The sequence below is a fragment of the Trachurus trachurus genome (assembly GCF_905171665.1).
Source record: "Trachurus trachurus genome assembly, chromosome: 20".
NCBI lineage: Eukaryota > Metazoa > Chordata > Actinopteri > Carangiformes > Carangidae > Trachurus > Trachurus trachurus.
The window spans coordinates 22432307-22445058 of record NC_139911.1 but is presented as its reverse complement, the minus strand read 5'-3'; the positions used below and the strand labels follow the sequence as shown (position 1 = coordinate 22445058).

The following is a 12752-nucleotide window of genomic DNA, read 5'->3' as shown; positions in this document are numbered from 1 at the left end:
TCAGCTTCTTAAATGTGAATATTCCTGGTTCCTTTGTTCCTTTATGACAATAAACTGAATCTCTCTTTGGTTTGTGGACAAAACAAGACATTTAAGGACGTCATCTTCTGGTTTGAGAAACACTGATTGACATTTTTCTTTTTTTTCTTTTTTTACATTTTATTGACCAAACAACTAATCGATTAGTCGCTCAAATAATCGACAGATTAATCGATAATGAAAATAGCCCTATATATAATTAGTAGTTAGTAACCAGGGCAACGAAGTAGCAATATGACCTGGGTGACATCACACATGTCTGTCTAATCTGGGCTGGTGGACCTCTGGAAGTATACTGTATGTATGACCATATATGGATGTCCAGGAACAGATTGTGTTTCTGCTGCGTGACAGACGCTGTCAGTGTTGTCGTGTTGTGTCAGTGTTGTCGTACATTGCTCTGCAGTTTGCTGGCGTGCAGCACGTGCTCCAGCTGCAGCAGGTTGGGCAGGTCTGAAGACCCTTCTGCTTTCTGGTTCCTGTTGGTCTTGTACTTCACCTTAAAGGACAAACACAGAGTTTTTAATAAAATTAGAATTCAAAGCTCACCTGTGATTTTCAAACGATTCCTTCCAGAGAAACCGGTCGCTCTCTTCTCACAGTAAACAACTGATTTGTGAACTGAATTGTTGGACATGAACTTATGAACTTATTGAATGCTGTTCCTCCATGTTTTCATTTTGTTTTGTAGCAGCAGTAGAAGCAGATTAGCTAAAAAGGTGATAAAAATATTGATGAAATCACAATGTGGTCAAGTGCAAAATTCAAATCTCAGAAGTGATGAAGCTAAAATATGGGACCATAAACCATAAATGAAGATGAAGATGTTTCTAAAGAGATACCCCCTATAAGAAACCATATTCCAGATGTCAGGAGGATGCATGTTTGCTGGAAGACCCAACAAACATCCCATCATCACCACTTTAGATGTTTACTCATGGTCACTCCCTCCTGCTCGCCCCTCCCTTTCTGCCATAATTAATGGCCTTAGTAAATGACAGAGACGGAGGTAAACAGCAGACTTTACTACAGCTATATTTTTATACAACTCAGTAAATGTGAAAATGTTGAACATTTTCCCACACACATCTGCACGTCTTTGATGTTTCCTCCTGTCACAGATCTGAAGCTAAAACCAGCTGCAGATGGAACCACTTGTAGTTAAAACGCTGCGTTCAGAGACTCGTCTTTCTATGGAGATGCTGAGTGGAGCTCACGGGGAAGCGTTCAACAATCAGCACAACACGCTGTTACGTAACGCTGGGAAGAGGAGAGGCTCTTCTCTGTGGCTGTGTGGGCAGCACCCGGGCTAAAACTGAACCATGGCTGTTTCTGTGTGTGTGTGTCAATGTGTTTGTGCGCCAACTCATTCTGCATGTGTTGAGATGTCTATGTGTAAGTGTGTGTCTGTCTGTGTGTGTTTGTGTGCAACCTCTTCAACTTCTCCAGCTTTCATCCCACAGTTCCCTCTCCATTTGCCTTCGAAAAGTTGCCATGGTAACGCCCACACAACAGACTGAATTTTGTGTGAGTGAGAGTCAAAGTGAATGACGCAAGCGCTCATGCGCGTGTGCGTGCACACGAGCAAGCTCAAGCGCGCGCACACTCAGTAAAAGAGATAAAGATTCAGTTTGAAGAGAACTGAGGAAAAAGGAAAGTGACAAAAGACGTGTTGAGGTGAAGTGAAGGAAACAACAGCGATGATTGCGATTGGCTGCATCATGATGTGAGAGGACACCTGACACATTACATGGATATAAACACACAGAGAAGCTGTCTCATGGTTTCAGTGCTGTCGGTTGAACTCGTGCAGGGAGGATGTCATCATCATGGCCTCAGTTATTACCAGCTGTCACTGAGCACTGACGTTAACTTTAAACTAGTGTTGCTCCCCGAGACTCGTTTTTTTCGAGAATGGTCAGTCAATTTAATACTGGGAAGAGTATATTTTATTTTATTTTATTTTTTTGGTGCTGCGGCTGAATCGCACCAATTAAATCATCTCCATGTCATATCCACGCCTAAAGTGAACATTGGAGTCTAGGAGTGCTTCAGATTGAGCCATAGAGCACATAAATGATAATAATTAAAATAATAATTGTTGCTTTTCAAAAATCACAGGGCTGATTTGTTTTTATTATTGAATTGGTCTAAAGTTATTTGTACTGCTACTTTATAAAAGCAAATTTGGAGAAATGTTGAGCTGTTACTGTGTGACGGCTGTGGAGATGCTCTGATGAGCTAAGGTCCACGGCTCTGGTCGACCTTATAACTGTTACTGGTACTTTGTTTACAAGTGTCGCTGTTTGATTAAAGGGATATTTCAACATTTTGGCAATTTCAACCATTGCCATAATCCCTATAGTCATAGCAATAAATTCATTACCTTTAGATCAGCGGGGCAGAGACGTTTGCTGCTCAGCGAACACAATGGAGGTGAACGGTAAAGGTTCCCTGTTCCTCATCAAACTCATCAAATACACAATCCAACAACTCCAAAACACTCTCTTGGACAAGTTGTGACGTGCACATTCACCACACTATGAGATAATAACGTATAGTTATGTAACATTACTGTATGGCACATGAAGCAAATACTAGGAACTAATTGTGCTTTTGAAATGTGAAATGTCAGGAATGTAGTTCCGGCTATGTATTTGCCTCAAAAACAACTCTGTCTAGTGACGTTCCATTATTATCTCATAGCGTGGTGAATGTGCAGAACAAAACTTGTCCATGAGAGCGTTTTGGAGTTTTTGGATTGTGTATTTGATGAGTTTGATGAGGGAAAGGCTGAAATGCCGTGCGCTGTGCAGAGCTCATGTGTCTGCCCCGCTGATCTAGAAATAGCTTGCACCGACAATTAAAGGTAACAAACCTACTCCTAAGACTATAGGGATTATGGCAATAGGTGAATTTGCCAAAATGTTGAAATATCTCTTTAAGGAAAGTGTGTGACACATTTGATTTCATCCTCCTACAGAGAGTTAAAACATTAAAATATAGTTGTATTGTTGAATTAATTGATTCCCCCGGCAGGAGGGCTCTTTTGTCCCGGGAATTGAAAAGAGGGAAATTTGGGAAATTTGGGCAACACTACTTTAAACCATGTGACTCTCTCACCTGACTGGCCAGAGCTGCAGCAGCTTGTGTGTGTTTGAAGGAGAGACAGTCCAGTGGGTTGTAGCGAGGCCTCTGGCCCTTTAAATGTCTGTCAAAGCTCTCCTTATACTTCACCTGTGTGGGACAGAGAGCGAGAGGTCAGTGAACCGTGCCCTGTGATTGGCCCAGTGCATGCTGGGAGGGGTGTGTGTGTGTATGTGCTACCTGACTGGCCAGTTTTGAAACCTCCTTGGCGTGCTGGATGTCGGTTCTGGCTAAAAGCGAGCCGTCACTGTAAACCTGCTGTTTAGCGTTACTCTTATAGGCCACCTGTGGACACACACACACACACAAATACTCATTAAAGGTATAGTATGTAGGAATTCCCCCCATCTAGCGGTGCGGTTGCATATCTGAAGGTATTCTTGATGTTGCATTCACGTTAAATCAGGCAGAAGTCAGACAGACAACAGACGCTGCATGTAACAGGATAAACAAGCATCTATGTAAACAAGTGGTCCGCCAGCACGAGGCAAAACAATACAGGCGTGACAATATGTTGTCATGGTGATGTTGTATTGTTTACCTGACCCACGTTTTACCGTCTTTCTCTGGTCAAGTAAAATGACATCCGGTTGGTTTGCCGACGGCCGTCTGCCTGACTGCACCTGAATGCAACACCAGTGCCTCCGTCCTTCCTCACACTACACAGTGGTGACAGTTTTAACAGGCCGAGCCCACAGCTCCGCTGAGTTTCCGTGGTTACCTACGGTCACGCTGACACTGAACGTTAAAAATGGCAATGCAACATGGCCGCCTCGGTTCGGTGCGTCGCCCACTTATGTATTTGTAACGACTTGTAACAACTTATTCTAAGGTACCAGAAAGCTTTCATTTGTATGTGGGTGTGATTCCACTTCAGTGAAATACGTATTTATGGAAGACATATTTGATTTTTGCTAATAAAAAGCCAAATAAGTTACATACTGGGGCTTTAAATAATAATAAAACCTGCATACACACAAGCACGAGCAGAGACAGACACACACACAAACACAACACTTACACACAAGAACAGTATGTGGACACACACACTCCAACATATTCCCTACATACTCAATATTTATGGACACAAACACAAATAATTCAAAAGACGCACATTTACTGGCATATTGAAAAATTAAAACAACATTCTTGTGTCTTCTCTCTCTCTCTCTCTCTCACACACACACACACACACACACACACACACACACACACACACACACACACACACACACACACACACACACAAAGATGAACCGTGCAGACTCTTACATAATGACAGTTCGTTGTTAACAGCAGAACCTTTTCTATAATTAATCAGTGGTTCCACTCAGAGAACAGCTGGTGAACAGGACTGTTGTCATGGAAATGCACGTTGGCTAGGATGCGATTACACTCACACACAAACACACACACACACACACACACTTACATTGCTGGCCAGTTTGGTAGCGTTGGTGGCGGTGATGATGTCAGGTCTGTCTGGCACTGAGTTGTAGTGATGAAGCTCCTCTTTACCTTTCCTGTAGCTGACCTGAGACCAGTGGACACAGGTTGATTAATTCAAAACATCAATGATCATAAATCAACAACAACAACAGAATAACACCTCAGGCTTCACACACACAGGTCAGATAATGTGGAGGCGTTCTGCCACGCTAACACTGAGCTTTTCCAAAACAGCCTCAGGTGTGTGTGTGTGTGTCTCTTTGTTTGAGAGTGTGTGAGGTGATGTGAAACTGTGTGTGGGTTGCAGGCTGTAGAGGTTGAGCTTCTATCATCTGTACTTTCTCTAAAAACTGCCAACAGCAACCACTACACACACCTACAGAACTATATAGTTGATACATCCCATAGAGACGGACACACAGCAGGGACAATAAGTATTGAAGGAGTCAACAGTCTTGGATGGTGAACGTGCAGAGGCCATGCTGGTTGAGAACATTACTCATTCCAGGTCAGTCTAAAGCTCTCTGTTAAAGGGAGATTTCAACATTTTGGCAAATTGGCCTTTTGCCATAATCCTTATAGTCATAGGAGTAGGTTCGTTACCTTTAATTGTCTATTTTTCGATAGGTGGGGCAGAGACGTGAGCTGCTCAGAGCTACGCATCTTAAGGAAAGAAAAATGTTTCTTTCCTTCCCTTTCCCCTTCCTTCTTTACACAATCCTGTTTGCCTTCCTTCCTTCCTCCTTCCTTCCCTTCGTCCTTACTTCTTCCCTCTTTTTTGATCCAATTGACCCAATCTGTTCCCTCCCCATCTATCTATCCTTCCTTTTCCCCTTCCTTCTTTCCTTCCTTCTATCCCTTTGTCCTTCCTTCCCGTCGTCCTTACTTCTTCCTTCTTTTTTGACCCAATTGCCCCAATCTGTTCCCTCCCCATCTATCTATATATCCTTCCTTTTTCCCTTCCTTATTTCCTCCTATCTCTCCCTTTGTCCGTCCTTCCTTTCTCCCTTCTTTCCCTTCGTCCTTCGTTCCTTTGTTCCTTCCTTCCTTCCTTCCTTCCTTCCTTGACCCAGGAGGACAAGAGGAGTGTTAAATAGCCTCTTTGCTTTGACCCAACATGAGATGCTTCTAGTGTGACACCTTGGTGATGAGAACCTTTATATAGGAACCAGTTAGGACTAAAGCAGCTGATGTCAATGAGCTCTGACAGGAGACAGGAGGAGTTTCTAAACACTGACACATTCCAGCTGCTTCATGTGTTCAATACGTATTCCCTGTGTCTTATCACTTTATTACACATAACTTCATTTATGGACATTATGTTTTGATTTCTCTGTACACGTGTATATTGGATGTATATTGTGTACGTTTGTGTACGTACATCGCTCTGGTTCTTGGTGACCTCCATGGCGTGCTCCACCTCAGGCAGTGTCTTCATGCAGGTGTAGCTGGACTTGCCCTTCTCTCTGTTATACTGCTCCTTGTAAAACTTCTGCAAAGACGGAGACAGAACGAGGCCGTGAGGAGGAGGGGGGCAGAGGAAAGGAACGAAAAATGTGAAGAAAGGGAGAGAGAGGGAACGAAGAAAGAGAGAGGGCTTTTAACTGAGAGAGGGGGAGAAAAAAAGGAGCGTGATGGATCGAGGGAGGAAATATGTGATGACTAATTCAGCCTGGTGCTGCTGAATAACGACTGAAAACACACTCGCTCATTTGCCTAAAAATAAGACGAGCCGCTTCTCACTGCGAAAATGAGAAATTCACAGCATGACGCAGGGATGAATATTAAACCGAGAGCAGATTAACAGGCCTCAAGAGGCTTCGGCTTTAAAGACCGTGTCTCCAAAAGTTTTTCTAAAGATACGAAGAGCTGTGAGAGAATAAACACAATCTGCTGCCGCTTCTTTATTTACCAATAACATATTTATTCATACGAGAGAAGGAGACGAGCGGCTCCTCGTCATGTGAAAAGACTTTGATGTTTCACCGACAAAGACGTTTCTGCCGTTTTGTCCCGGTGTCTTCCTCAGGCTGAGGGATCAGTGTGCAGCAGACAGTGGGACAGTGTGATGTGCTGTTGTCTAGGTAGTCTGTGTTACACGCTCCAGTTAGCGTCGTATTGCTCGGTCAACAGACGTTAAAAGCAGAAAGCATCCACCCTGTGCCCCAGTTTACCCCCAGCTTTGATATTCTGCCCCCCCCCCCCCCTGAGGGTGACTGACACCAGACCAGACAACAGCTACACAAGGTGTCTCACTTCTTCTCAACACTCGTGCAGCTGCTTCGCTTCTGTTTATTCTGTTGTTTCTATTATTTTCATGTGAAATTGTTACAGCTGAACTCATTGGAGGGTCTAATGACCACCAGAACCACAGAGTCAGGGTTGAGATTAAAGGGATAGTTCACCCAAAAATTCAAATTTCACTCATTATCTACTCATCCTCATGTCGACTAAGAGCTGTGAGAATTTTGAGAGTCCTCCGTGCCTTCTCTGAGTTACGGGGGGGGGGGGGGGGTCCGTGCAGCAGTATTTGTCCATATAATGGTTGTTAATGAATACCAACTTTCTTTGTCCAAAAAGACACACCAAAAAACATCAAAATACCTCCATACTGCTCGTCTGTACTGTCCCTCTTGTATTGAAACCCTGACGAAGAAAGTTGGTATCCATTGACAACCATTATATGGACAAATACTGCTACGCGGACCCCTCCGTAACTCAGAGAAGGCACGGAGGACTCTGAAAATTCTCACAGCTCTTAGTCGAGGGTGAGTAGATAATGAGTGAAATTTGAATTTTGGGTGAACTATCCCTTTAAACATATTATATACTGCTTGTTGAAGAATTGCACCTGCACAATGTCTTGTTTTTCTTTCTTTTTCTTATAATTAATTTGGCTGCGTATATATACAGGTGCATCTTAATGAATTTGAATATCATATATCATATTATTTCAGTAGTTCAATTCAAATAGTGAAACTCCACCATATAGATTCATTACACACAGACTGAAATATTCCATGTCTTTATTTCTTTTAATTGTAATGATTACGGCTTACATTAATGAAAACCCCAAAACCTCAAAAAATTTGAATATACCGGTAGTGAAAAAGTTCACTATTGTAACCTAATGTTGTCACACTAATCAGCTAATGAACTTAAAACACCTGCAAAGGTTTAAATAGTCTGGTTCAGCAGCTCCACTATCATGGAGAAGACTGCAGACGTTCATCATATTCTACTTTATTGAGATGCTCCTGTATATTCTGGATACTGACTCCCCTCTTTATCATTGATCTCAAAATCATCAAATTCTGATAATAATAATACTATACAGTACTATTGAGTCTCTAGTATAGCAGAATCAACCTGGGCCAGATTGCAATGTCTGAGCAGTTGGAGCTACAAAGCTAAAAGGATAAAATGTGTCAATTTCTGCATGTCATTTCTTGTTTTTTTGTTTTTTTTATGACAACAGTCTCTGCTTTTAATTAACCGTTGATAACTCAATGACTATAAAGTGGGTCAGGACACATCACCTGTAGAGATCAGAGAGGCAGCTCACTCACTGATTAAAGCTTTGTTGTAAAGCACTTATATGAAAGGTGTCACATAGGATGTAAAGCTCCAGAGCATCCACTGACTGTACAAGGTCTGTTGTTTTAGTTGCTTCATTGTGTTACACTACTATCCTGTACTGTACTGTACTACATCTGCTCATAACCACCAGCATCATGAAGCCAGTCATCAGTCACTCACATCTGTGTTTCTGTCGGAGGTGTCACTCCTCAGCTGTGAAATGTTTGTCTGTCCCGCATCATGATCCACTGGCATTTATCTCCACGTGTGTGTGTGTGTGTGTGTGTGTTCTTGTATTTACTACGTTGTGAGGACCAGCAAGAGTTTTTAACCAACAAAGTGAGGACATTTTTGGGAAGTGAGGACATTTTGGCTGGTCCTCACTTTTTCCAAGGGTTGTTTGAGAGTTAAGACTTTAGGTTATAATTAGATTTAAATTAGGCTAAGAGTAATGGTTAAGGTTAGGCATTTGTTTTGGATGGTTAAGGTTAGGGTAAGGGGCTAGGGAATACATGTCAATGATTGTCCTCACAAAGATAGCATTACAAGGATGTGTGTGTGTGTCTGTGTGGGCAGTAGGTCAGTGTCTGTGTCCTCAGGCTGTGGAGCACAGCACAGCTGCTCCCCTGCCTTCACGCCTCAGCACACAGAATGATACGCACAGAGAGGATTGTGGGACGTGGCTGTTTAAGCCCCGCCCCCTCTGCTCTTCACTTTAAGAAACCTGCAGCAGACTCCAGACTCCTCATCACTCTGAGTCACAAACACATCAAAACTCACTCCGCATGGCTGCGACTACGAACGCAACACCGCTGACGTCTGGCTGCTGTGAGACAGAGAGGACGTCTGAGGCTAGAAGCTGACGGCGCGAGGGCGGGTGTTGACGCGAGCGGCTACTTTGAGATGAGTCCTTCTCGGTTTAAAGCCACAAGTTTCCACGTGTTAAACAGACGATGAATATTCATGTGTCACACTGAGTCGACAGTGTGAGGGTCACATCACACTCACGTCGCTCTGCGTCTTGCTCAGCTCTTTAGCGAACACCGTCTCGATGGTCTGGGGCATCTGGGCGTACAGGCTGCAGCCGGCCTCCTTCTTCCCCTCCTCCCTGTACGCTTTCTGCACAGCACACACAACACAACTCATTAATGACAACACAGATCCCTTTGGTTTAATCTTTATCATATACATTATGATTAGAAATTGACCAGTCCAATTCATCAGATTGGTACTGGAGCCAAATTGACTCATCGCCATTAGGTTTCTTGGGCAGTGTCTCATAAACATGGTTGTAATGCAACTTCCTTGTAGTGTGTTTCAATATGCTTAAGTCAGGACGAAGAAATAATCTCAGTCAACTCCACACAGAAGTTCATGTGTTGAAAATTTAGAGAAAATTGTAAATGTAAAAGTTATTTTGTTTACAACAACCCTTTCGGTGAACCAAAGTTCTTTACAATAAATAGTAAAAAAGGAATAAGTAAAATCAATTAAAAACAATGAATCAATAAAATAAAATAAAATAAAATAAAGTGTCACCACGCTACTGGGTATTAAAAACCAAAATACGTTTTTAATCTACTGTAGATTTGAAGAGGCTCAGGTCAGAAACAAAACACATTTCAGCTGGGAGCAGCAACAGAAAAGGCTTTGACCTGGGCACTTCCAACAAAAGTTAATTAGACGACCTCAAACCTCTACCGGGATCATGAACAGGATAGTTCAACATTTTGGCAAATTGGCCCATTGCCATAATCCCTATAGTTTTAGGAGTAGGTTCATTACCTTTAATTGTCGGTGCAAGGTGAACGTTATGAGACAGAGTTGTTTTCGAGGCAAATGCAAAACTGCTTACTGAAAAACTGCCCCAACGGGAACACGCATCAACGGTTTTGCATGAATTTACCTCGGAAACAACTCTGTCTTGTAACGTTCTGTTATTATCTCATACGGATTTGGCACTGGGACAATTTGCCAAATTGTTGAACAACTAAATAAGATGGGACGAGGCCATTAAGAGCTTTAAAAACAAACATTAAAAGTTTAAAATCAATTCTATAATGGACAGGAAGCCAATAAAGGGAGCTAAAACAGGAGTGATGTGCTCTCAGCTGTTACTGTTGGTTAAAAGTTGAAGATTGGGAGACACCAACATGAAGTGAACTGAATAGAGCATGGATGGCTTTCTCAAGGTCACATCTAAAACAACAAATGCCAATGTTACAGAGAGGCTCAGTCCTGGGATTATTTGGCTGATGACCGACAAAAACAGAGGACACAGACATAAACTCATATTTTATTGGTGTAATTATAAGTTGAGCCTGGATATCAAAATCAATTATTAATGTATTCCTGCTACAGGACATTATTTCCCAGAAGCCCCATATCCTCCTCTCAGAAGTGACTCTAAATCTGTGTCAGGCTGTGTACACACTGGAAAACAGAGAAATGGTTGAATAAGTTGTTTTCCACCATTCAACACACAACTGAGATGAGAACAATCAAAATTCACCTTGATAGAAAAACTTAAACATAAAAGACTGTGTTGTGTTGATTAATTGATTGACATGCAAATATCTATCTGACTCTACAGCATCTACATCAGCATCCTTGTTGAACTGCTGTTACCTCGCTGTGCAGCTGAGTCTGCTCCTTGGCGTGTTGAGTGTCTTTGGTCTCAGGCAGCAGATGATACAAACTGTTAACCTGCTCCTTCTTACCAGCCTCTTTGTATTTACTCTGGGAAAGGAACACAACAACATTAGTTCAATATTGGCACAGTAACAAAACCCATAACCTAGAGGCAACACAGTCTTCATTCTACTGTTCTAAACAGTTTAAACACAGTCATCAGATCTAATACAGAGAGTCAGGACATGACGTCTTGTAGAATATAAACATTTTAGCTGATGACATAGAACTGTTTCTGTTAAACTACTGGTAATGCAATTTTAAGACTTTAAGCTTTGATATTTATAAGAATACTTTAGAATCACCTTATGACTTTGTGCAATAAAACAACTCTCTCTTCTCAAGACAACACATTGATATATTCAGTGTCCCACCTCACTGTGTGTCTCAGCCATCTCTTTGACAAACTGAGTCTCCAGAGTCTCAGGCAGCAGAGAGTACAAAGTGTTGGGCAGATCCTCTTTGTCCTTCCTGTACTTTGTCTGAGAGAGAGATGCAAAACACACACGCACAAACAAACAGGAATATATTAAGTAGATAAATTTCACAGTTCCTGAACAATCTCTCCTCTCTTTTTTTCCACACACATGAACCGAGCCGCTCACCTCACTCTGAAGCTCAGAGACCTGCTTTGCAAACTCTGTCTCTTTGGTCTCTGGCATCTGGTGGAAAACGCTGCTGCTGATCTCCTGTCTGCCTTTCTGCTTGTATTTATTCTGACACACACACACACACACAAACACACACCAAGATGAGAAGGTGAATATGCAGAGAATCAAACAAATGAAACTCCACTCTCATTCCCTCTGGGTATAATGTGTCCTGACTGTTAATTTGTAACCATCACTACACATCTTCAATCCATGGCAGTCAATAAAGCCAGAGTGAAGCCCTCCTGGACCAGAGGTGTGATGACTCTCACCTCACTCTGAAGCTCTGTGGCGGCTTTAGCGAACTTCATCTGCTCCGTCTCAGGCAGCAACGAGTAGAGACTGGAGCTCAGCTCTTTCTTACCTTCCTTGTACTTCACCTGCAGAAGACAGAGAGACACCGGACGGTAGGATCACTCCACTGAAGCTTGAACATCAATTACAGTCGCCGCCTCCTCCACACAGAACAAAACACTCTCTCATTCAGGCAAATCTTAGGCTATCTTTCCTTTCTTTAAACCAGACGGTGTCAAACTCATTTCAGTTCAAGAGCCACATACAGCGTCATTTGATCTCAAGCAGATGGACCAGTAAAATAATAGCATAATTACCTATAAATGTTTCCCTTTGTTTTAGTGCAAAGAAGTACAAGTACATTATTAAGATGTGAGAAAACAGAGTCCAAGGCAACTTTTCTCTGATGTAACAATAAAAGCTGTTGGTTGTTTTTAATGTTCTAATATGAACTAGCCGCCAAATAAAAGCTTTTTATTGTTACATCAGAGAAGAGTTGCCTTGGACCCTGTTTTTTCACAGTCTGACTGCAACCCTACCAAAGAGCACCTTCCTGATTACCACTACAGCAACCCACATGAGCGCTCCATTCGCTGTTCTGTACTACATTACTGTATTAAGATGTTTTAAAGGTCCTGTGTGTAATATTTGTCAAGGTTTATTGGCAAAATCTGAATATACTACCAATGAATATATTTGAATAAGTGAATAATCGCTATAAAATAAAATCTGTTTTCACAGCCTTATAATTCTTCTTTTATATCCACCTTTTTCTGAAGGTCAAAAACGTAAGCCGTTTTTTTTCTTCCGGTGGAATTTTATGTTTACGTTTCCAAACTGGAGGAGGCAGCACACCTGACGAGGCTATAAATTAGCGTTGAGTTATTGCTACGCTAGCCAGTA

General features: G+C 42.1%; 1 protein-coding gene across 1 annotated transcript in view; it reads right to left on the bottom strand.

Moving 5' to 3' along the window:
* LOC311003556 (uncharacterized protein) overlaps window positions 1-12752 on the bottom strand; it is a 47583-nt gene that overhangs the window by 14651 nt on the left and 20180 nt on the right. The window contains exons 14-23 of the mRNA XM_083995323.1: window positions 11828-11935; window positions 11511-11621; window positions 11280-11387; window positions 10843-10953; window positions 9223-9333; window positions 6017-6127; window positions 4619-4720; window positions 3367-3471; window positions 3163-3276; window positions 434-538 (exon numbers count right to left, since the gene is read on the bottom strand). Of these exons, the coding sequence (XP_083851449.1) occupies window positions 434-538; window positions 3163-3276; window positions 3367-3471; window positions 4619-4720; window positions 6017-6127; window positions 9223-9333; window positions 10843-10953; window positions 11280-11387; window positions 11511-11621; window positions 11828-11935 (1086 nt within the window). The remainder of the gene's footprint in view (window positions 1-433; window positions 539-3162; window positions 3277-3366; window positions 3472-4618; window positions 4721-6016; window positions 6128-9222; window positions 9334-10842; window positions 10954-11279; window positions 11388-11510; window positions 11622-11827; window positions 11936-12752) is intronic.